The 26617-nt window shown below is 37.8% G+C and overlaps 1 protein-coding gene across 8 annotated transcripts in view; it reads left to right on the top strand.

The window, feature by feature from the left end:
* Positions 1-26392, top strand: part of LOC117344904 (kazrin-like) — a 110591-nt gene extending 84199 nt beyond the window's left edge. For 6 of the 8 annotated variants that reach the window (XM_033907782.1, XM_033907781.1, XM_033907787.1 and 3 more), the window contains 11 exons: positions 745-945; positions 3285-3445; positions 6701-6847; positions 8119-8275; positions 9329-9547; positions 9987-10290; positions 13694-13928; positions 14163-14264; positions 18387-18553; positions 21307-21433; positions 24272-26392. In XM_033907782.1, the coding sequence (XP_033763673.1) occupies positions 745-945; positions 3285-3445; positions 6701-6847; positions 8119-8275; positions 9329-9547; positions 9987-10290; positions 13694-13928; positions 14163-14264; positions 18387-18553; positions 21307-21433; positions 24272-24433 (1982 nt within the window). In that variant the 3' untranslated portion in view covers positions 24434-26392. The remainder of the gene's footprint in view (positions 1-744; positions 946-3284; positions 3446-6700; positions 6848-8118; positions 8276-9328; positions 9548-9986; positions 10291-13693; positions 13929-14162; positions 14265-18386; positions 18554-21306; positions 21434-24271) is intronic. The other 2 variants (XR_004536286.1, XM_033907786.1) reach the window with 2 other exon arrangements.
* Positions 26393-26617: the final 225 nt, after the last annotated feature.

Raw genomic sequence — 26617 nt, 5'->3', positions numbered from 1 at the left:
GCCACCAGACCCTGAGTTTGTTTATTAAGCATTGCCAAGCTAAATTCTAATACTAGCTTATTTCCCCCTAGTTTATAACTTAGAATCAGACATATCCTAGGGACCAAAATCACAAAGCTCAATCAGACATAACCTAGGGACCAAAATCATAAAGCTCAATCAGACATAACCTAGGGACCAAAATCATAAAGCTCAATCAGACATATCCTAGGGACCAAAATCACAAAGCTCAATCAGACATAACCTAGGGACCAAAATCATAAAGCTCAATCAGACATAACCTAGGGACCAAAATCATAAAGCTCAATCAGACATGTCCTAGGGACCAAAATCATAAAGCTCAATCAGACATGTCCTAGGGACCAAAATCATAAAGCTCAATTTTATTTATAATTTCAATATGCTAGAGACGGGCCAGTCTAAATTTTGGTCCTTAGTATTTATCTGATTCTTAGTTTCAAACTAGGGGAGATAAGCTAGTGTGAGAACTCAGGGGCTGGTAGCTATTCTAGGAGCTTCCCTGCATTTCCCAACCTTCCAATTTCTGAGTGAGTTTCATGTCACTTTGTAGCTCATTTGCATTTTTATTCTCGATATAGGATACGTACTGTATAGTCTCTTTAAGGATCAAACATCAATATAGTCCTCTCGAATTGGAAAACTGTATCAATGTTTGTCCTAAGTTTTAACATGTACCTATAAGTACAATTAACAGATATCAATAATGGAGGGATTGTTTTACAGACACACCGCGGCACAAAGCTGATGAGGAAAATGAGCTGAAGCAACTAAGGGAAGAGAACTCTCGACTTGAGTCACGCCTAGCCACACTGGAACAGGATGACCTCAAAGATATCGCCACAGAAACCACCAAGGTTGGAGAAATGAAGCTTGACCTCATTCAGACCAAACAGGAGCTCAACAGGGCCAAAGAGGCATTACAAGGTGTGTACTGGAAAGGTCGAATATATAAAGGTCATAAGTCAAAGACTTTCAGAAAATAAGGTCATCTAAATTAGAGGTAATTGAATCAGATAAATTTGATATCAAAGAAAATTTGGTCAATAACAAACTTCTTGGGGCGAGAGCATTTGTGTCAATCTGACACATCCAGTTATGTTTTTTAATAGGTAGATTGGTACACACATATTGTGCCATTTGAAAAAAAATGTTGATTTATTTTAAAATATTTGTCTGATGAATTTAAATCATCATCATGTGATATATTAAAATATATTTCAAATTGTCAGAGTTTTAATTATGCTTGCACAGTGTATATTGTTTATTAAGAAATTAAAAATAACTCTATTAAACATATACAAAGTAACACTACCACTAGGTTACCATGAGGCTAGTGTAGCAGAAATTTACATGCTCCAAAAAAATGCAGGCAGACTAATTTTCCTGAAAAATTGCATCCACCTCCACCAAAACCCATATCATTTCTTGCTACTGTGGGTTGTGGTAACAAATCCCACTTTCTTATACATCATCGTGAACATGTGTTGAGATACTATTCACATAACGCCTATCTGCTGTCTAGCGTGAAAACATTAAAATGAAAAAGATAAAGTGTGTGTCATTCTATATCTTCTGTAACGCCTTTTTACTTTACTGCAGTTACGATGTCATAATGACAAAAACATCACTGTTCATAATTTTCACAAAAAAACAAACATTTTTTTTCATGTAAATATGCAAAACTAGTATATTCATACATATGCCAACACTTTACTCCAACATAGAATGGTAGTGACATTCATATTTTTTTTGTCAATTTTACGATTCTATTGCATGAAGTCATATTTAGATGAGCTTCAGTAATCAGCTAGACAGCTACCATATCCCATGTAGTCAAATTTTGATGTTTTTAGTTAGCTACCAAGTTTACAAACAAGAAGCTGTCTGTAGCAGGTGCTGGCTAGGATACATCAAAGTGGTTTATGTAGATAAAATATTTCTCAACAGATCAGGTTTGTTTATAACAGTTTGGAAAATATGTGAAGTTTGTAGATGATATGTTAAGGTCACAGAAGGTCACATTGTGTGGATGTTGGCATGTTCCTGGAACATCAGGGCAAAATATAAACAAAACAAACTCTTGTGTAATAGGAATTAGGGTTGCTGTGTATAGTATAAGTTATAGGTACAATTCTTTCTTATATAGGGGAAATCAAGAAAATTTGATTAAAAAAATATTGGGACATTGTTGGCCTTATACTTTCATGATGATATTCTGGGTTTCTTCTTACTGTAAGTAAGTAAATGCCCAGGACTTGAAAACTGATTAAAAAAAACTTTTCAATTAATTATATAGATAAATCTTACAAAATAATTGCATATGTATCAAACAGTAGAGAAGAAATATTTTGGTCTGGATGTTTTAACCCCACTTCAAACTTTAGGGAGGGGATTTATTATATATAGCTTCTGATGTGATGTTGAAAGTTTCTACTAACTCGGTATGTGATACTTTATAACTAGTATCAGAGCTGTGTATGAAGCCTGATGAATCATTTAGATCAGTAACACTTCTACATATAATTACACTGGAGTAAGACCTCTGGATTGGCCACTAGGATCTGGCCAATAGGCTAGGGTCAGCCACTAGGATCCGACAACTAGGATTGGCCACTAGGATTGGCCACTAGGATCTGGCCAATAGGCTAGGGTCAGCCACTAGGATCCGGCAACTAGGATTGGCCACTAGGATCTGGCCAATAGACTAGGGTCAGCCACTAGGATCGGGCTACTAGGATTGACTGCTAGGATTCAGCCACTAGGATATGTGGTTTGTTTCTATAGATAAGATACAGCCCAGCATTTGATCCAGAAATATATAATTTGAAATACATTTATTTTATATATATTTTGCCATATATATGTTGTCATTCATGTATTTATATGCAGCAGCTGTCTAAATGGACGGACAGGTAGAATGGGAGTATGATGAAGTCTGTACTTCTAAGATTATTTCAGTCTTATTTCAAAAAGATTTGAATTACTTTACTGAAAAAAATAATTTCAACTTAAAATTGTTTTATCAATGTTATAAGAATATGTGAAACTTTCTCGACTTTGATTTAACCACAGCTGTTTGAGTTTTATCAACAAAATACTACAAAACAAAAGGGAACCAAAACCTTGGTTACAGAATGGAGTTCAGGGTTCTGTGATTTTTTTTATTGTTTGTTTGTTTGTTAATAAAATCCAAACAACAGTGGTTTAAATCATGAAGTTGTTTTGTTGTGTTGTTAAAATGCAAACAAATATATGTTTTGTAGCAATGAAGGGTGATCGAAAGCGTCTGAAGGCAGAAAAACTTGAGCTTCTCAACCAGATGCGTCAGTTGTACACAACTCTGGAGGATAAAGAAACCGAGCTTCGAGATTTTATACGTAACTACGAGACTCGTATGAGGGAGAGTGATGACACCATCAAACAGGTGACTACTGATCTGAGAATTGTAAACATTTTCTAAATCATTACAGTAATTATCCTCCAAAAAGCAAAGCAGGTGAGCTTATTGAAAGACAATGAAATAAGCTTATAAATGAAAACTTTTTAACAATGTCACTCAACAAATGAATTATACTCATGGGTAGAAATAACCAAAACTTTCTGGAGTACGTATGATACTGTCTTCATACATGCAAATCTACTGCCAAAATAATATTTATCTTTACTGTAATATAGACACAGACTGTGGAGACTCACTACTGAAGTAGGGTTGTTGACATTTCTGGGAAAATATATGCAATTCTTTTTCACCAAATGCAACTGATGATAATTTTGGAAAAAAATAAGGCTTTATTACACGACAGTTACCTACATAAACATTTTAACAAGGTTCAAGGTCAGATGCAGTTTCTGTAAGCTGTACGTGTAATAAATATAAGCTCTACAGATCTAGACACACCCTAATTATGAACACAGATCAAAACAAATTAATCTAACACCACTTCATCACATGTAATACCCCACACATCCTCTGTCAATGAAAACTGTGTTTTTTGTGTTACACGTGATGTAGAATTTGTGTGTTCAGCCTTTGAGATGGAACCTAGATGCTGATATTTGTATGTCAGGTTTTGTAATGTTTTGCTGGGAATAGATTTGCTTGTATAGACACTGTCATACTGTATGAAATTTGAAGGTAAGTGCTGATTCAGTGGAGATTGAAATTTGTTGTTAAGGAATTAAAAACAAGTGAATTAATATTCCTACTAAACATCAAGTAATTGAACATGCAGTCTAGTCATAAATGATTTTCCAGTTACGTCGAGATAAATCACCTATCAGAACCAACACAGCTGACAAAAAAAATCCGTTTTTTATTGTCACAGATAAGAGAAATGTCATGAAGAACGATTGTCCTTGGTATTTTATATCCTGGTTACATTAGATTCTGTAACGACGAGTAAAATGTCACGCCTGTAATGACAGAGAGTCGTGGGAAAAGTGAGGTAGACTTTATTAAACTTTTGACTGCAAAGCAATTTACTATTGATTCTCAAATCTGATTTTTTTTTGAGAGAGAGAGAGAGAGATTCTTGACCAAGAGGTAAACAAACATTTAATTTGTATACAATGTAGCCCAACCAAAGAGTGACACTCAAAGCTATCAAGGCCAAATATTTTTCTCCTGATTGTTCCTCATTCCACTAATTTGATTTTGTTAGAGGTTGCCAGTCATATTTTTAGTAATGACATTTTTCATGAAAATTCTTTTGGGGTCTAAACATGTTTGCTGTCCAGTCAAATTGGAAAGCTATGGAAATGATTTTCCCAAATTTTCAAACATTTTAATTGAACTTTCAATTTCGAAAAAAAAAAAAATTGTGTTTTTTTTTCTCAAAATTTTGTTGTATTTATCTCCTTCAAAGTGATTTATTATACTCATCACTTCATCATTATGTAACCATAGTAATTAAACCAATGATCTAATTAAATTGGGTAGTTGGTGGCACAGTGGTAACATAGTTCCCTTTCACCTAGTACAGGGATGTGTCCGACCACACATATTATAGTCTGGGTCACTCTGCCTCCTCATACACAGTAAGATTTCTCACATGTTTCTATCAGGACCAGCAAAAGTGATACTCTATATAAATAAAGTTAAAGTTAACATTATAGTTATTATGACCTTTTGACCCTGTAAGTGCTTATAAAAAAAGGAGCAGTTTAAATTGTTGTAAACTGTATCCTATCAATCAGTAGAAATGATCTTGTAAAAAAAATTAAAAAAAATTGAGCATGATGGACTCTTCTGTAAAATCCATTACAATGAAGAGTATAACAGATGTATATGTAGGTGTATGGAATATAGGGCCAGGAACATGTAGGTGTATTGAATACAGGGCCAGGAACATGTAGATGTATTGAATACAGGGCCAGGAACATGTAGGTGTATGGAATATAGGGCCAGGAACACGTAGTTATATTGAATACAGGGCCAGGAACATGTAGGTGTATGGAATACAGGGCCAGGAACATGTAGGTGTATGGAATACGGGGCCAGGAACATATAGGTGTATTGAATACAGGGCCAGGAACATATAGGTGTATTGAATACAGGGCCAGGAACATGTAGGTGTATGGAATACAGGGCCAGGAACATGTAGGTATATTGAATATAGGGCCAGGAACATGTAGGTGTATTGAATACAGGGCCAGGAACATGTAGGTGTATGGAATACGGGGCCAGGAACATATAGGTGTATTGAATATAGGGCCAGGAACATATAGGTGTATGGAATACAGGGCCAGGAACATGTAGGTGTATGGAATACAGGGCCAGGAACATGTAGGTGTATGGAATATAGGGCCAGGAACATGTAGGTGTATGGAATACGGGGCCAGGAACATGTAGGTGTATGGAATACAGGGCCAGGAACACGTCGGTGTATGGAATACGGGGCCACGAACATGTAGGTGTATGGAATACAGGGCCAGGAACATGTAGGTGTATTGAATACGGGGCCAGAGAACATGTAGGTGTATGGAATATAGGGCCAGGAACATGTAGGTGTATGGAATACAGGGCCAGGAACACGTCGGTGTATGGAATATAGGGACATGTAGGTGTATTGAATACAGGGCCAGGGACATGTAGGTGTATGGAATACAGGGCCAGGAACATGTAGGTGTATGGAATATAGGGCCAGGAACATGTAGGTGTATGGAATACGGGGCCAGGAACATGTAGGTGTATTGAATACAGGGCCAGGATTTATCAGATAAAAGCTATTGTGAATTGGTTTGAAGCTGCAGGCAGCTGTTTACATTGTTTAACAAACATTTATAAGGTTCCTTTTGATTCTTTTATCAGTAACTTTAAGTGTTCTACTTGCTGGGAGATCAGGATACTTTGGAAGATTCTTGATATAACAGGAAGCATTACTTGTCAGACAGTGACAAATGTCTCTTTTTTTCTCTCTCCTGATTGATGACTGTTTACAATTTTTTTGCTGTGTGTTCAGTATTTTTTGAAAACAGAATTTTGTCTCTAACATTGAATCTAAAAACCATTAGATATCAAGAATTGTGTTACATTCTTAATAGTTTGAAAATGGAAATTCATTATACAATGGAATTTTGTTTGTATTTTGTCCAGTAATATAATCACTTAATGACTGTTACATATCAAATTCTAGATTAAATAGTAATATGTAGTAAAGGAATATTGTACCGGTTATAGCTTGCCACAGAACGCGAGGACTGTGAACATGAACGGTGGGATTTAATGAAACAAGTCCGGGACGGACAGGAACGCACCTTCATACTTCGGACTCAACTTGAGACAAAAGACGCACAGATCAAGAAATTGGAAGTAGAATTGCTGGAGGTAAATATAAGTAGATACAAAAAGTGTGTTATCATCAAACATACTGGTAAGGTTTTTTTCTTCAATCATAAACTGTTCATGTTGTATATATTTATCTGGACGCCATACAGCACTCTGTGGCAGAGCAATTTGCTACACATCATACTACAGCACACTACAAAATAATCTCTATAGCATGATGCTGTCTGAAGATAAATCTATACAGTATTTAGAGATATCCAAAGTTCTACTGAAGCTATACAGACAGATTTGGTATGTATTTATTTATATAATGAATGTTATAGTAAATGGTGTTACAGTCCTATGACACACATTGTTCAAGTCCTACAGGACGTTCTGTGTTATAGCACGTTTACACTATTTACTCAAGCATTCATCTCTTGTTTACATTTTACAGAATCCATCATGTTTTTTACCACTTTTCCAACATTAGTTATGAAGTTCTTGCAGCAGCAAAATATAGTGCTATGAGGTTGATTTTGTCAGAATGGTGGTTACATAATCAGTGATCCAGGAGTAGAGCGAAGGCTGTTTCTTTAATTAGGGTTTAATTGATTCATTATTTCCCTTGCTTGGATACCATCCAGTATGCAGGGTGATTGCAGAATAACATAGGGACAAACTAATAAGTAAAGCAGTCAATTGCATCAAGCTCGGAATAAGGTGGTTCCGTTTTATAGCCATTGTTATTCACACATAATGCATGCTCTGTACATTGCAATGTTAAATTGCAGAGCAAATGTAAATATAGTTTCATATACTACAGCAAGGGAAAAATCTATGATGTGATGTTTGTGTGACTAGAGAGCTTGTACTCTGTTACACTCATCAGACAGATTTATGTTTGAAAATTACTGGTACGATGTCAGATGAGAAACAAAACTTCAGCATCACTTTAGTATGAGAGTTTAAAGAATATGGCAATCTAAATTTGTGGCAGATATCATAAAGTACCGTGTGTTTAGTCTTGAATTTTGACCAAAGTGTTGGACTGGTGTATCTTAGTTTACTCCGATACTTTAGCCAACCTCTAACGAATAACCAAGATGAGTATATAGCTCAATCTCTACCCAGGACTGTTATGGATGTGTCCATTAATTGGCAAGACACGTACTTACCAGATTGGTCTTGAGAGTTTGCATCAGGCCATCTCTCTTACATAATAAAATGAGGTAGTCACCAGCTACTACAAGATCCTGCTTCAAAATGATTCAGGCTATTGATGGGGTTATTTACCTAGCAAAAACTTATGTTGATCTTGAATTCTTCAGGCAAAAGAACAGCAGGTATGTGGTCAAAAACTTCGAAACAGCATGAACCAATCTCCGAACAGTGTCGGAGGAACAACGACCAACAGTGAAGAATTACCTCCTTACGAGACACCGCCTCCTTCAGCAAACTTCAATTCCAAAAACAGTAGCATGGAAGGTATATATAAATACACGTTTCTTAGCTGTATTGTAATTGTCATGTTTCTGCTTTTAAATTAAAAAGCAAAAAGTTAATATTTAAAGTAATGTATATACATACTATCATTATCCTATATGTAAATGCTTATTGCCTTATTTATCCTCAAATAAGCCCCATCCCTAGTGTTAATGTTTAGTACTGTATTTATATATATCCTCAAATAAATTTGCCCCGTCCCCTATTGTAAAAGTACCATATTTATCCTCAAATTTAAGCCCAATTCCTAGTGTAAAAGTTTAGTATTTAAGTTTAAAGAAGACTCAATTATTTGCAAAAATGAGGCAGGGGCTTATTTTTGGGTATATACGGTAATATATCCGCAGTGATAAGATCAAAATAAGGATCGTTTGTATTACATTTTGCTTTGTCATGAGAAACTTCCTTGCCAGATGAGTCATTACAATATTGGGCTTTAAACATAAGCAATAAATCATATAATTATCTGGTTATATATTTTGTTGGTATGTTGTTGACATTTTAAATATCAATCAATGTACAGTGTATTTAATAAATTCATGTATATATCTATAGCTCACTGCTAAAAAAGTTTTACTACAGAAAAAAATAGATTAATTTAATGACATATTTTAATTTGATGAAAATGTACATGCTTTTGAAACAATTAAGTTGTATCAAGTTGGTTTGCTAAAATTGTGTTACAGGATTCCCAATAAAATGTTACATGTACCCTGTTATATTCACCGATTGTATAATAAAGAATGGTAAAATTGGTAATTGACTGAATATTTTGCGAATCATTTTTATCTGGCAAAAAGCCCACATCCGTCTGATAATACACCCACCCATTTCTATTTCAAATTACTAACAAAGGTAATTACCTGTAAGTCCACTCCCTTATTTTATACTTATTTTTTGGTTATCTTGGTTTATCGAAAGGTAAATACAGTAAAACAACTTATAAGTCTTTGTCAGAACTAGGTTTGACATGTGTAATCATAAGTGTACGCGTTTTAAATACAGATTTGTAATGTACTTCTAAATAAATTTCAGCGCTTCCTGTTACTCCAAACAACAAGACGAGGGAGAGAAGTAATTCCCTCACACCTTTGTTGGACAGTTCCGATTTCAGCCCTTCTAGTCAAGACGTAACAGAAAGTCCTGCAGACCCGAAAAAGAAAAAACGAATCAGCCTCAATTCAATATCCCGCGTATTTTCCCGAGGGCGGGTTCGACGGTCAATAGCACTACCCACAGACGCAGACATGGACGGTATGAGAAAACAGATGGTTGCAGAAATGATTATTATTTTCATAGCTGTAGGTTTTAAAACATCAGCTAAAATTTGCTCTTAGATTAATCCATCTCTGCCAATGATATGTTTTATCTGGTGTATACTGGTGTAATGCAGGTAATATCAGCCACAACATTTCCCTCGACTGTAGAGAACGTCTCTTTAGTTGGATCAATAGAGCATGAGACTAGTAATCAAGAGGTCCAGGGTTCAGTCCACAGTATGCTTGTTCATTGCAATTAAAACCAACTTTGTGCTCAAATTGGGTGAATTGGTCTAAGGGGGATAACTTCAAGTTCAAGTTATTATTTTTTGAATGCAAACTCTAATTCAAAAGATTTAATTAGTTACTATCAGACTAAATAAAAATGGCATTTATGACTTTGCTATTTAAAAGATTTGTAATTATTTTTGCAGACATTCCACCCAACTCAAGATTGACTTTGCTAAACCCAGACAATTATCAAGAAAAACTACAGATTGTCGAGCAGTCAAAAGGTTGTCACATGACTTTATGGAAGGCCAATCAAGTGTTAGCATGGCTGGAGATTGTTCTAAACATGCCTATGTATGGGAAAATGTGCACAGCTAACATTAAGAGTGGGAAGGTTCTGCTTGGTCTCAGTGATTCGGAATTAGGATCAGCTCTCGCAATTTCCAACCCTATGCACAGAAAGAAGATTCGGATTGCGATAGAAGAGGCACGGAGTCCTGCAGACATGTAAGATCACTGGGAATCCCTGTGTAACAGGTTCAAACCACTACTTTTCAAAAGACGAGGTCTCCATGAAAATTTTTCTTTCTATAAGTTACCTAATAATCTGTTAATTTTGTTCAATCTTTCTAGCAATATCTAAGATTGCATTATACTTAGTAAGTTGTGACAATCACAAGTAACAAGGATTTATAAACTAAACATTTTTCTCATCTGAAATATTTCCTCATATTAAGTTTCTTTTAAGTAACTGTATGGTATATGCATATTATGAGACAGAAATACGAACAACCTTTACTTGTCAGAATAATTATAAGTCAGATTAGAAATGATGTCGGATCATACAGGTGTCAGATTAGACAGGATGTCAGAGTAGACAGGATGTCAGAACATGCACTCATGGTCAGAGTAGACTGTCTGTCGTAACACTCGCAGTCAGAGTAGACAGGATGTCAAAATAGTCAGAGTAGACAGGATGTCAGAGTGGTCAGAGTAGACAGGATGTCAAAATGGTCAGAGTAGACAGGATGTCAAAATGGTCAGAGTAGGCAGGATGTCAGAATTGTGGGAGTAGACAGGATGTCAGAGAAGACAGGATGTCAGAGTGGTCAGAGTAGACAGGATTTAAGAGTAGACAGGATGTCAGAGTAGACATGATGTCAGAGTGGTCAGAGTAGACAGGATGTCAGAGTGGTCAGAGTAGACAGGATGTCAGAGTGGTCAGAGTAGACAGGATGTCAGAGTGGTCAGAGTAGACAGGATGTCAGAGTGGTCAGAGTAGACAGGATGTCAGAGTAGACAGGATGTCAGAGTGGTCAGAGTAGACAGGATGTCAGAGTGGTCAGAGTAGACAGGATGTCAGAGTGGTCAGAGTAGACAGGATGTCAGAGTAGACAGGATGTCAGAGTGGTCAGAGTAGACAGGATGTCAGAGTGGTCAGAGTAGACAGGATGTCAGAGTGGTCAGAGTAGACAGGATGTCAGAGTGGTCAGAGTAGACAGGATGTCAGAGTGGTCAGAGTAGACAGGATGTCAGAGTGGTCAGAGTAGACAGGATGTCAGAGTGGTCAGAGTAGACAGGATGTCAGAGTGGTCAGAGTAGACAGGATGTCAGAATGGTCAGAGTAGACAGGATGTCAGAGTGGTCAGAGTAGACAGGATGTCAGAGTGGTCAGAGTAGACAGGATGTCAGAGTGGTCAGAGTAGACAGGATGTCAGAGTGGTCAGAGTAGACATGATGTCAGAGTGGTCAGAGTAGACAGGATGTCAGAGTGGTCAGAGTAGACAGGATGTCAGAGTGGTCAGAGTAGACAGGATGTCAGAGTGGTCAGAGTAGACAGGATGTCAGAGTGGTCAGAGTAGACAGGATGTCAGAGTGGTCAGAGTAGACAGGATGTCAGAGTGGTCAGAGTAGACAGGATGTCAGAGTGGTCAGAGTAGACAGGATGTCAGAGTGGTCAGAGTAGACAGGATGTCAGAGTGGTCAGAGTAGACAGGATGTCAGAGTGGTCAGAGTAGACATGATGTCAGAGTGGTCAGAGTAGACATGATGTCAGAGTGGTCAGAGTAGACAGGATGTCAGAGTGGTCAGAGTAGACAGGATGTCAGAGTGGTCAGAGTAGACAGGATGTCAGAGTGGTCAGAGTAGACAGGATGTCAGAGTGGTCAGAGTAGACAGGATGTCAGAGTGGTCAGAGTAGACAGGATGTCAGAGTGGTCAGAGTAGACAGGATGTCAGAGTGGTCAGAGTAGACAGGATGTCAGAGTGGTCAGAGTAGACAGGATGTCAGAGTGGTCAGAGTAGACAGGATGTCAGAGTGGTCAGAGTAGACAGGATGTCAGAGTGGTCAGAGTAGACAGGATGTCAGAGTGGTCAGAGTAGACAGGATGTCAGAGTGGTCAGAGTAGACAGGATGTCAGAGTGGTCAGAGTAGACAGGATGTCAGAGTGGTCAGAGTAGACAGGATGTCAGAGTGGTCAGAGTAGACAGGATGTCAGAGTGGTCAGAGTAGACAGGATGTCAGAGTGGTCAGAGTAGACAGGATGTCAGAGTGGTCAGAGTAGACAGGATGTCAGAGTGGTCAGAGTAGACAGGATGTCAGAGTGGTCAGAGTAGACAGGATGTCAGAGTGGTCAGAGTAGACAGGATGTCAGAGTGGTCAGAGTAGACAGGATGTCAGAATGGTCAGAGTAGACAGGATGTCAGAGTGGTCAGAGTAGACAGGATGTCAGAGTGGTCAGAGTAGACAGGATGTCAGAGTGGTCAGAGTAGACAGGATGTCAGAGTGGTCAGAGTAGACAGGATGTCAGAATGGTCAGAGTAGACAGGATGTCAGAGTGGTCAGAGTAGACAGGATGTCAGAGTGGTCAGAGTAGACAGGATGTCAGAGTAGACAGGATGTCAGAGTGGTCAGAGTAGACAGGATGTCAGAGTGGTCAGAGTAGACAGGATGTCAGAGTGGTCAGAGTAGACAGGATGTCAGAGTGGTCAGAGTAGACAGGATGTCAGAGTGGTCAGAGTAGACAGGATTTTAGAGTGGTCAGAGTAGACAGGTTGTCAGAGTGGTCAGAGTAGACAGGATTTTAGAGTAGACAGGATGTCAGAGTGGTCAGAGTAGACAGGATGTCAGAGTGGTCAGAGTAGACAGGATGTCAGAGTGGTCAGAGTAGACAGGATGTCAGAGTGGTCAGAGTAGACAGGTTGTCAGAGTAGACAGGATGTCAGAGTAGACAGGATGTCAGAGTGGTCAGAGTAGACAGGTTGTCAGAGTAGACAGGATGTCAGAGTAGACAGGATGTCAGAGTGGTCAGAGTAGACAGGTTGTCAGAGTAGACAGGATGTCAGAGTGGTCAGAGTAGACAGGATTTTAGAGTGGTCAGAGTAGACAGGTTGTCAGAGTGGTCAGAGTAGACAGGATTTTAGAGTAGACAGGATGTCAGAGTGGTCAGAGTAGACAGGATGTCAGAGTGGTCAGAGTAGACAGGATGTCAGAGTGGTCAGAGTAGACAGGATGTCAGAGTGGTCAGAGTAGACAGGTTGTCAGAGTAGACAGGATGTCAGAGTAGACAGGATGTCAGAGTGGTCAGAGTAGACAGGTTGTCAGAGTGGTCAGAGTAGACAGGATGTCAGAGTGGTCAGAGTAGACAGGATGTCAGAGTGTTCAGAGTAGACAGGATGTCAGAGTAGACAGGATGTCAGAGTGGTCAGAGAAGACAGGATGTCAGAGTGGTCAGAGTAGACAGGTTGTCACAATCACTGATTAGACAGGATGTTAAATGTCCATGGATAGATAGACAATGTCATATCAGAATACATAATATAAAGATTATACAGGATGTCACAATATTCTTTGCTCGTTTTATACAGGTTTGTGCCCAAACATTAATACAGTATATTTGCCACTTTATAGAGCATTCCCGAAGTCCTGCCTGCTTGACCATACATGGGTAGCACATCGCTGGATGTCTGATCTGGGTTTACCGCAGTATATACAGTCAACAGAGACCAATTTAATCGATGGACGCATGCTTAATATTCTCTCTAAAAAAGAGATGGAAAAATACTTGGGTATCCATCGAAAATTCCACCAGGCCAGCATATTACATGGCGTCGAATTACTACGCAGACTCAATTTCGACAAAGAAGTAAGAATTGTGTATCAATTTTTCACAAATTAATTAATTTCAAATACATTGTTCATCAAAACAGCTTATCACTAGTCTGCCACGAAGAAACATGTGCAGTAGGTAACTTTCGTTTTGTTTTATTTTCCTTTTCATATGAATGTTTTATTCTATTGTAAGAATATATTGATGTAAATAGAAATGGTTAACATGGAAACTGAACCAGGTTATTTACCTATATGTGTGTATTTGTAGATATTGGCTGACCGGAGGTCAAAGTGCGACAGCACAGACACAGATCCTCTGGTCTGGACCAACCAAAGAGTCATCAAGTGGGTCCAAAACATTGATTTGGAGGTAATATTGTCATTCTGTAGTAGTCCAACCTAATAAACCCACACACAAGCTCTTTACCTACTCAGAGCACAGGTCACATCATCTCACTCTGCAGCTCCTTAACCGAGGACACATGTTCAGTTAACACCTCACACATTCCTACCCCAGACACAGGTTCCACTTCTACCCCAGACACAGGTTCCATTCCTACACTAGACACAGGTTCCATTCCTACACGAGACACAGGTTCCATTCCTACACGAGACACAGGTTCCTTTCCTACACCAGACACAGGTTCCATTCCTACACCAGACACAGGTTCCATTCCTACCCCAGACACAGGTTCCATTCCTAACCCAGACACAGGTTCCATTCCTACCCCAGACACAGGTTCCATTCCTACACCAGACACAGGTTCCAATCCTACACCAGACACAGGTTCTGTCTCTACCATAGACACAGGTTCTCTCTCTACCCCAGACACAGGTTCCATTCCTAACCCAGACACAGGTTCCATTCCTACCCCAGACACAGGTTCCATTCCTACCCCAGACACAGGTTCCATTCCTACCCCAGACACAGGTTCCATTCCTAACACCAGACACAGGGTTCCATTCCTACTACCCCGACCTACGTGGTTCCATTCCTACCCCAGACACAGGTTCCATTCCTACACCAGACACGGGTTCTGTCTCTACCCCAGACACAGGTTCCATTCCTACACCAGACACAGGTTCCATTCCTACACCAGACACACAGGTTTCATTCCTACACTAGACACAGGTTCCATTCCTACACCAGACACAGGTTCTGTCTCTACACCAGACACAGGTTCCATTCCTACACCAGACACAGGTTCCATTCCTACACCAGACACAGGTTCTGTCTCTACCCCAGACACAGGTTCCATTCCTACCCCAGACACAGGTTCCATTCCTACCCAGACACAGGTTCCATTCCTACACCAGACACAGGTTCCACTCCTACACCAGACACAGGTTCCATTCCTACACCAGACACAGGTTCCATTCCTAGACCAGACACAGGTTCCATTCCTACACCAGACACAGGTTCTGTCTCTACCCCAGACACAGGTTCCATTCCTACCCCAGACACAGGTCCCACTCCTACACCAGACACAGGTTCCACTCCTACACCAGACACGGGTTCCATTCCTACCCCAGACACAGGTCCCACTCCTACACCAGACACAGGTTCCACTCCTACACCAGACACGGGTTCCATTCCTACACGAGACACAGGTTCCATTCCTACACCAGACACAGGTTCCACTCTAACAAGACACAGGGGTTTCCTATTCCCTACCACCACACCACAGGTCCACTTCCTACACCACACACAGGTTCCACTTCTACACCCAGACACATGGTTCCATTCCTACACCAGACACAGGTTCCATTCCTACACCAGACACCAGGTTCCATTCCTACACCAGACAGCGGTTCCACTTCCTACCCCAGACACAGAGTTTCCATTCTTACACCAGACACAGGTTCCATTCCTAGCACTAGACACACAGGTTCCATTCCTTCACCAGACACTGGTTCTGTCTCTACCCCAGACACAGGTTCCATTCCTACCCCTGGACACAGGTTCCATTCCTACACCAGACACGGGTTCCATTCCTACACGAGACACAGGTTCCATTCCTACACCAGACACAGGTTCCATTCCTACCCCAGACACCGGTTACATTCCTACACCAGACACAGGTCCCACTCCTACACCAGACACAGGTTCCATTCCTACACGAGACACAGGTTCCATTCCTACACCAGACACAGGTTCCATTCCTACACGAGACACAGGTTCCATTCCTACACCAGACACAGGCTCCATTCCTACACCAGACACAGGTTCCATTCCTACCCCAGACACAGGTTCCATTCCTACACCAGACACAGGTTCTGTCTCTACCCCAGACACAGGTTCCATTTCTACACCAGACACACAGGTTTCATTCCTACACTAGACACAGGTTCCATTCCTACACCAGACACAGGTTCCATTCCTACCCCAGACACAGGTTCCATTCCTACACCAGACACAGGTTCCATTCCTACACCAGACACAGGTTCCATTCCTACACCAGACACAGGTTCCATTCCTACACCAGACACAGGTTCCATTCCTACCCCAGACACAGGTTCCATTCCTACACCAGACACAGGTTCCATTCCTACACCAGACACAGGTTCCATTCCTACCCCAGACACAGGTTCCATTCCTACACCAGACACAGGTTCCATTTCTACACCAGACACACGGTTTCCATTCCCTACACCAGACACAGGTTCCATTCCTACCCCAGACACAGGTTCCATTCCTACCCCAGACACAGGTTCCATTCCTACACCAGACACACAGGTTCCATTCCTACACCAGACACAGGTTCCATTCCTACCCCAGACACAGGTTCCATTCCTACCCCAGACACAGGTTCCATTTCCTACCCAGACACAGGTTCCATTCCTACACCAGACACAGGGTTCCATTCCTACCCCAGACACAGGTTCCATTCCTACCCCAGACACAGGTTCCATTCCTACCCCAGACACAGGTTCCACTTCCTACCCCAGACACAGGTTCCATTCCTACACCAGACACAGGTTCCATTCCTACACCAGACACAGGTTCCATTCCTACACCAGACACAGGTTCCACTCCTACCCCAGACACAGGTTCCATTCCTACACCAGACACAGGTTCCATTCCTACACCAGACACAGGTTCCATTCCTACACCAGACACAGGTTCCATTCCTACCCAGACACAGGTTCCATTCCTACACCAGACACAGGTTCCACTCCTACCCAGACACAGGTTCCATTCCTAACCCCAGACACAGGTTCCATTCCTACCCCAGACACAGGTTCCACTTCCTACCCCAGACACAGGTTCCATTCCTACACCAGACACAGGTTCCATTCCTACACCAGACACAGGTTCCATTCCTACACCAGACACAGGTTCCATTCCTACACCAGACACAGGTTCCATTCCTACACCAGACACAGGTTCCATTCTTACACCAGACACAGGTTCCATTCCTACACTAGACACACAGGTTCCATTCCTTCACCAGACACTGGTTCTGTCTCTACCCCAGACACAGGTTCCATTCCTACCCTGGACACAGGTTCCATTCCTACACCAGACACAGGTTCCATTCCTACACCAGACACAGGTTCATTCTCTACCCCAGACACAGGTTCTGTCTCTACACCAGACACAGGTTCATTCTCTACCCGAGACACAGGCCTAGGTTCCATTCCTACTCCAGACACCGGTTACATTCCTACACCAGACACAGGTCCCACTCCTACACCAGACACAGGTTCCATTCCTACACGAGACACAGGTTCCATTCCTACACCAGACACAGGTTCCATTCCTACACGAGACACAGGTTCCATTCCTACACCAGACACAGGTTCCATTCCTACACCAGACACAGGTTCATTCTCTACCCCAGACACAGGCCTAGGTTCCATTCCTACTCCAGACACCGGTTACATTCCTACACCAGACACAGGTCCCACTCCTACACCAGACACAGGTTCCATTCCTACACGAGACACAGGTTCCATTCCTACACCAGACACAGGTTCCATTCCTACACGAGACACAGGTTCAATTCCTACCCCAGACACAGGTTCCATTCCTACCGCAGACACAGGTTCCATTCCTACCCTGGACACAGGTTCTGTCTCTACCATAGACACAGGTTCCATTCCAACAACAGACACAGGTTCCACTCCTACCCCAGACACAGGTTCCATTCCTACACCAGACACAGGTTCTGTCTCTACCCCAGACACAGGTTCCATTCCTACACCAGACACAGGTTCCATTCCTACACCAGACACAGGTTCTGTCTCTACCATAGACACAGGTTCTGTCTCTACCCCAGACACAGGTTCCATTCCTAACCCAGACACAGGTTCCATTCCTACACCAGACACAGGTTCTGTCTCTACCATAGACACAGGTTCCGTTCTCCTTGCGCTCCTACATCAATTTCTGACATTGATAATGAAAACAGAACACATGAAGAGTTATCAGGAAAGTCAGGTGTGAGAAACAGTCATATGATAAAACCTATGATTATTTATTTTTCAGGAATACGCTCAGAATTTGAAGGAAAGTGGTGTACATGGGGCCTTGATGGTGTTGGAGCCTCAGTTTACATCAGATACACTCGCTACAGCCCTGGGTATACCTCCTTCCAAATCGTACATTCGGCGACATCTCAAGACAGAACTCGAGTCTCTAGTCAAACCTGCCAGGTATGTCACAAAAACAGTGATGGGTGTTTGAAATGTTGATATCTAATTAACATCAATAATGATTTAGGTATTTTTACAAAATGGTTCCTAAAGTTGGTCCTACTGGGATAAAAGGATTGTTCAGTGCATCTTACTGGAAATGATTAGAAAATTTAACACTCTCAAAGAGGACAATTCAATGTGAAGTATAATGTAGAGATATTTCTACCAGAAATAACAAATAAATATGTGTAGATCATAGTGAATCATTATGTAAGTTGTGTATTGTAATTGTTGCATGTGTGTTTCGGCTATAACAGATAACACTCTTTATTTTGAGGAAACATTTACAAAAACCGCCAAGAATAGAGAGATCCCTGGGAGATATCAGCCTTGTTGCCAGTAACATATGTCACTCTTGGTGCATGCCAACTTCCCAGTCTCACAGACAGAACTATTACCATTAGCTGTCACTTGATCATAATTGGCATATTCAACAGTAGACTTCCAGCGGCTTATAACATCAAATTTGCCTGTAAAGTGATGTTTATCAAAAAAAATAATTTATATTAAAAAAGTGATGTTTTCCAAAATAAAGCAATTCTGATATAAGTGTATAAATATTATTGATGAAATGCAGGAATTTATCCAATTTCATAGATTATTAAGTTTTGTGCTGGTTATAAATATCTAGCATGTATTGTTAAAAAATAAAGATAGATCAATGAATTACAAATTGCCCCATACTTATGAGACACTTTTTATTCCCCACTTTCCTAAAATGGGGGATATTAATTTTGGTCTGTCTGTCAGACTTCGTTTCAATGCAATAAATGCAACAAATCTTAACAGACTTTCTTCAAACTTGGTTACAGTGCTGAAATCCTTAGGGCTCTTCAAAGTTTGATTGTGACTTTAGGGCTCTGCAAAGTTTGATTGTGACTTTAGGGCTCTTCAAAGTTTGATTGTGACTTTAGGGCTCTTCAAAGTTTGATTGTGACTTTAGGGCTCTTCAAAGTTTGATTGTGACTTTAGGGCTCTTCAAAGTTTGATTGTGACTTTAGGGCTCTGCAAAGTTTGATTGTGACTTTAGGGCTCTTCAAAGTTTGATTGTGACTTTAGGGCTCTTCAAAGTTTGATTGTGACTTTAGGGCTCTTCAAAGTTTGATTGTGACTTTAGGGCTCTTCAAAGTTTGATTGTGACTTTAGGGCTGCTCTTCAAAGTTTGATTGTGACTTTAGGGCTCTTCAAAGTTTGATTGTGACTTTTAGGGCTCTTCAAAGTTTGATTGTGACTTTAGGGCTGCTCTTCAAAGTTTGATTGTGACTTTAGGGCTGCTCTTCAAAGTTTGATTGTGACTTTAGGGCTCTTCAAAGTTTGATTGTGACTTTAGGGCTCTCAAAGTTTGATTGTGACTTTTAGGGCTCTTCAAAGTTTGATTGTGACTTTAGGGCTCTGCAAAGTTTGATTGTGACTATAGGGCTCTTCAAAGTTTGATTGTGACTTTAGGGCTCTTCAAAGTTTGATTGTGACTTTAGGGCTCAGCCAAGTTAGGTTTCCACTGACTTTTGCCTGACTTTATCTGATGGAGTTATGTCCCCTTGATTAACTATAAACATTGTTTTCTGCCATTTCCATGAAATTACTCGAACAGTTGGTTACAAAATTTTCTCAAACTTGATAACAAGGTTAAATACTAGAAGGGCTCAGTCATCTTTGATTGTCATTTTTTCCTGATGTGATTTGTCAGAGTTATGGCCCCTTGATTAATGAAAATTTTTGTTTTTGGCTATTTCCATGCAATAACTTCCACAATATTTACCAATTATCATCAAACTAAGTAGCAGAGTTATCAACCCTTGATTAATAAAAAATTTTAATTGTTGTTATATCCCAAATATGTTCGCAAAATCTTCAAAATTAGGAACAGAATTAAAATGTATTAATGGCTCTGCCAAACTCAAGATAGGGTTTTGTAAAGGCAGATGAGAAGGGAAGTCCTGCAAAATCATTTTACTTTATCCGATAATTCATGTCAATAAGACATCTAAATTCTGTATATGGATTTATTTTTTTCTTCGCAAGTTTCGAGCAATACATTATGGCTCAACAGAATGCATTGTTCTCTTTGAGCTATAAAGACATGTTTACTTTTAACCTCAAAAATGTTTACCTGCAGTATGTAAGGAAAGATTCCATGAATTTGCTTGTTTGAGTATATATGGCAAATTGTTTTAATGAAAATTAGAAGATGTAATGTTGAGGTAGGGCATGTCTAAGTGTGTTTATAACTGTAACCATGACAACACCACTACTAAAGAATGTAATTGTGCATGATTTCAGATAAATTTATATTGTACATCTTTTGTATATTTTGTTGATAAAAATATCAGAATCTGCTTCATGCCTTGAAAATATCAGAATCAAGCTTCTTTAATACTGGTCAAATATGCTTGATTTTTCACGGTGAAATATCGTAGATAAATTATTGAATTATTGATCTATGTTAATCAAAAGTAATCCCAATTTGAAAAATTTCACCTATCATACTAAAATTTCAGAAAAATTATTTTATTGAAAAGATCGAACTATTTCAAACTGCATACTAAAGATGATTACATGAGATGTACAACATAATCTTGATTGTTGCCATAAACTGATTTGTCTTTTTGTGTACTTTTTGTTGATGATTTGTGTCCTACCATGTTTCACCTTGAGCTGTTGAGTGACCTTGACCTATTGACTAACACTTTCACAACCCTGATTTCTTCCAGAAATTCCATAAATGTTGTAAATGGTAACAACAACAAAAACCTGACCCGGAACTCCACACTAACTAGGTCCTATAGGAGCTCCTCCATAACGGAAACTACGGGGCCAAAAACCAAGCTTAGCTTCCGGGTAAGGGAAGGTGCACTATATACCTACATATATATATACAATGTATATAGCTTCATCAATATTGTATCCAAGCTTTTTCCTTCAGCCTGACAGGCCCCGACACCAGTAATTTTCATTGAGGTGTAAACATTTATTTTGGTGACTGATGGATATGAAAATTTCTATTAAACTTATCTTCTAGCTGATAAAAAACTAGAGAATGTAGGTTTAGGGATGTTTAGGATGTTAATCACATAATTAATACATTTCTTCAATGATTCCAAAAAACCCTATTTTTGGCACTCTTCAGATAATACATCTAAAGTAGATATATATTTTCACTACATGCCTTCTCTCTATTGGAACATAAAAACACATGTGATGTCATTAAATTATGCTTGATACATTCCTCTAGCTCACCCATGCCATGATTACAATAGTTTCTTATAGCTCACTATCATGATTGATAGTTTCCTCTAGCTCACCATAATCATTGATAGTTCCCTCTAGTTCACCATTATCATTGATAGTTCCCTCTAGTTCACCATTATCGTTGATAGTTCCCTCTAGTTCACCATTATAATTGATAGCTTCTAGCTCACCGTTATAATTGATAGCTTCTAGCTCACCATGATAATTGATAGCTTCTAGCTCACCATTATAATTGATAGCTTCTAGCTCACCATTATAAGTGATAGCTTCTAGCTCACCTTTATAATTGATAGCTTCTAGCTCACCATTATAAGTGATAGCTTCTAGCTCACCATTATAATTGATAGCTTCTAGCTCACCATTATAATTGATAGCTTCTAGCCCACCATTATAATTGATAGCTTGTAGCTCACCATTATAATTGATAGCTTGTAGCTCACCATTATAATTGATAGCTTCTAGCTCACTGTTATAATTGATAGTTTCTAGCTCACCATTATAAGTGATAGCTTCTAGCTCACCATTATAAGTGATAGATTCTAGCTCACCATTATAAGTGATAGATTCTAGCTCACCATTATAAGTGATAGCTTCTAGCTCACCATGATAATTGATAGCTTCTAGCTCACCATTATAATTGATAGCTTCTAGCTCACCATTATAAGTGATAGATTCTAGCTCACCATTATAAGTGATAGATTCTAGCTCACCATTATAACTTAATGTTTCCTTTGACTCACCATACATGTATAAAGTGTACACCTCATTGAACATTTAAGGTTCTGGGTATGGAATTATATCAAAGTCTATATATATTGTAATTGCAGTGTGTATTTATTTTAAACATCATATATAGATAATACATATATTTATATTATGTAAGACTAAATATTTAGGGAAGTGCATCTCAGATACATAATACTGTGTAGTCAATTTTTTTTCCACAATATATCCATAATAATTTACCTATACCCAGTAACTGACAAGTCAGTGTGATAGGCATGTATGCTAACTAGTGTATGTAATGAGTATATGAGGTTATCTCCCCTGATGAAACTAAGGATTTAAAAAAGAATTACAACATAAAAAGAAAAAAACAGTGCAAAAATGTAGCTTTTCTAGAAAATCTATGAATTTAGAAATATTCTTATAGGCAAATATTTTATATAATATTATTAATTATATATGGTAATTTGTCAGTTACCAGTTCTGCAAATGTAATTACAAACTTTCTACGTACATCCAGTTAATTATATACCAAGGCATTTATGCACTGAATGATCATTACAAAAGCTGATGAACCTGTTTATTGATATCCAACTTTTTTTTGTTATGATTAATGGAAGGACTGTATTTTTGGTCAAAATTTAGATAAATATTGTATCTGAATTTTTTTGTTTGTTTAACAACAATTCATATTGGAGAGAAAAAAAAATTCCTTTCAAAATCAGCTGTGTTGTCATTCTATGGCAACATATCTAGTAATCTGTAGCATGACCTGTATGGCTAATTTATCTGCATGTATGGTCAGTTTGTGTGTGTAAATAATCTTCACATATATATGTACTAGTGATTGCTAATAAACGCCTGCCATTAATACAGGGGCTTTTTTGTCAAACTTTCATCAGATCTCTGCTTGTAACATAAATTAGTAAAATTAACAGAATTGTGTAAGTTTTAAACATAATATTGTTTAAAGACTGTCTAAAAAATTTTCAAACCCCAGGCAGCATTGTAAGGAAAATATCGGAAACTACATGTCTTTTCATCTATCTATAAATAAAACAACATTTTAAAACTATTTTTCCTTAAATGCTTAAATAAAGTAATTGTACTTAAAATTCTAAAAAAAAATGTTTAAAAATTAATTAATAGATTACCAAACAATCTATTAATCCAGCACATGTCAGTTCGCCATTAGCATATAGTGTGTACATTTTGTTTTTAATCAAGTACAAACATTTCATTAATGCATCTTGAACAATTTTTTCCAGTTTAATGTTTGCCAACCTTCTTATTTGGGTGGAGGCTTCTGATTCAAAACCTTATTGTTACACTAAATAGAAATCTGTAAACTTTGAATAATTCATTCAGCATTAATGAAATATAAATAATACTTTTCATATCTTTTCCCTAAATATTTAAACACCATTAACCATGTAGAAAGAAGAAAATCCTCAATAACACCGTTTTTCATTAGTACCTATACCGTAAGAAGGGGGATAACTCTTTAAGGCTTCACAGAATTATTGACATATCATTGAATTTGAAATAAGAAACTTATCTCACAATTTTCTGGGGATTAATAAAACTTTGATATTACAGTGTATCTCTATATTGGTCCATGCTGGTAATGTACATGTAATTGAAATGCACTTACTGCACAATATTAACGCAAGATAAACAATATTCCTTCATATTTTGCAGGGATCTCTTGGCAGGGCCTTCGGAAGGAAAGTCCGAGAAGACATGAAAAGTTTCTCATTTGAAGAGGAAACACCGAAGAGGAAAATCTCGGCCCCAATGAACTTTCAGCACAATTCCTTACAATCAGTATTTGAAGTTGAGAAAGGGAAAATAAATTCCTAGCATTTATAGAGAATTTGTAGATTTTCAGTTTATAATTCCTAGTTCTCAAAACCCAGCGGAAAAGTGCAATTTTTTTTTTGTGTGAATAAATGTTTTGGAATCAAGACATACAAGGATCTTCATATCAGATTTTGGATGTTGAGAGATATCCTGGATCCTGCAGTTTTTACTGTAGAAGTGACAATGTACTTTTTAATGTGTTGGGGTATTTTAGGTTTGGATGACGCATCTGTGATGTTTTCTTAAAGAATTTTAATTCATCAATGCTATATAAGAATGCCTATTTTAAGAACAATAATTTGATTTGACATTTTAGATGAAATTCTGTTTTAATAAAAAGAAATATTGATTTTCTTTTATATGGTAAGCAAGAGGCAACTATTATCATATCACTGGGGTACATATATTTGCATAATGGCCATTTATTTTTCAGAAAACAGTATTTAAAGGGGTAAAACATATTTGCATAATATATTACACATACATTTAAAAATGATATTTACACCAAATGCTTTAAGTGCTTGGGTTATAATGTATCCATTTAAGCATATAAGACTCATTGTGATACATAAGAATGTAACAAACAGCAATCTCATTTATTTAAATATGTTATTAATATTTATTATACTTGAAAAAATATTTGAGCCTGTGAATTAAAATTTTCCTTTCCGTCATTATTTGTTCTGCAAAAAGTCAGTATTTTCTTGACTTTTTAAATTAAAGTCTACTTTGGTTTTTAATGAAGTTATATAACATTCACTTGGTACTCTTTAAGATTGATTTTGATATTTAAGTCAATTTGATGAACAAATTTTGGTTAGAATATATATGAAAGTATTATTTTCATATTGCAATCTCTTGCTTTATATGACATTTTTGGTTACGTTAAAATTGAATTTGCTCAAATTTTATCCATGACAGTGAACATCATGTGTGAGCAAGGAATTTTATTAACAATGTCACAATTCTCAATAAAATTTCAGAAATACATGTAGGTCTTAAAAAAAAAGAATAAGAATTTCATGTCAATCTTTTGTGTAATTGTTGAAGCTGAAACAAAACTCTAGCATTCTAATGGAAAGTCTTATTGTCATATTTGAATGCAGTCATGGATATTTAAATACTATCATAAATATTTAGATAATTATAATTATCTAGATAAAGTAACGAATATTAAAATTCAGTTATGAGTATTTATATGTAATTATCAATTTTAAGAATCAAAGGAATCCTATACTCCTGTAATGATGGCATTTTTGTGCAATTATTTCTCATAAATCAAATCAGTTACAAATCCGTTGTACAATCATGGATTTTTAATGTATACATACATACAATCACATATTTTATCCAATCATATTTATAATTGAATATGTTTAATTGATGAGTTTACAGTTAATGTATGTTTTGGTTAAATCAGAACATTTTAATGTGTTTATATTTTAGTGTCAAGTACTACAGCCAATGTTTTTGTAAGGAAAGTTTTAAAACTATATTGGTAAGTATTAGGATCATAGATTTTTAAAAGTTTTTAAATTTTTGTGAATGGACAGGTCAAAAATTGTTTTTTATTTTCAAAATACATATAGTATGTCTCTTATTTGGCTTCTATTTGTATTGTATTGACAGTTTCAGTTTTCGTTTTCTGTTATTAAGATGTCACTTAAAAGATGCTATGTTTACATCACCTTTTAATGTTTTAAACTGCTTGTTGTAGAAAAGTTTTAATATTGTCAGAAATATCATGATTCAACAAAGAGTAGACTTTTATGATATATGCATCAGACTTTTGACTGTGATTGGTCTGGTGGACTATTTGTACAAACTTTACTCAGCTTTTAATTCTTAGGTCACATGGAAATTTTAAAATGAAAAAAAAAAAAAAAACAGAAAATTTTCAAAACCAGTGCCATTCTTAAAATTGTTTGTTTGCCCATGTCAGTCGATCTACCTCTTTCATCATGAAATGCTTTTAACAGTGTGAAACATTTAGTGATCATTTTAGAATGATAATGTTAAATTAATTCATATTTTGCATCAATATTTGGGATTCACCTTAAAGAAAAATGTAGGAAAGAATTATCAATTATTTGGGCAGAGATAATTCATTGAAGGAAATGGGTAGGTTAAGGACAAGCAAAACAGATGTTCTATCTATATCTTAACCGAACAAGTTTTTATCCT

This window comes from Pecten maximus, chromosome 16 (assembly GCF_902652985.1).
Source record: "Pecten maximus chromosome 16, xPecMax1.1, whole genome shotgun sequence".
Taxonomy (NCBI): domain Eukaryota; kingdom Metazoa; phylum Mollusca; class Bivalvia; order Pectinida; family Pectinidae; genus Pecten; species Pecten maximus.
Note: the sequence above shows the minus strand (reverse complement) of the source record. Positions and strands in the feature narration are given on the sequence as shown.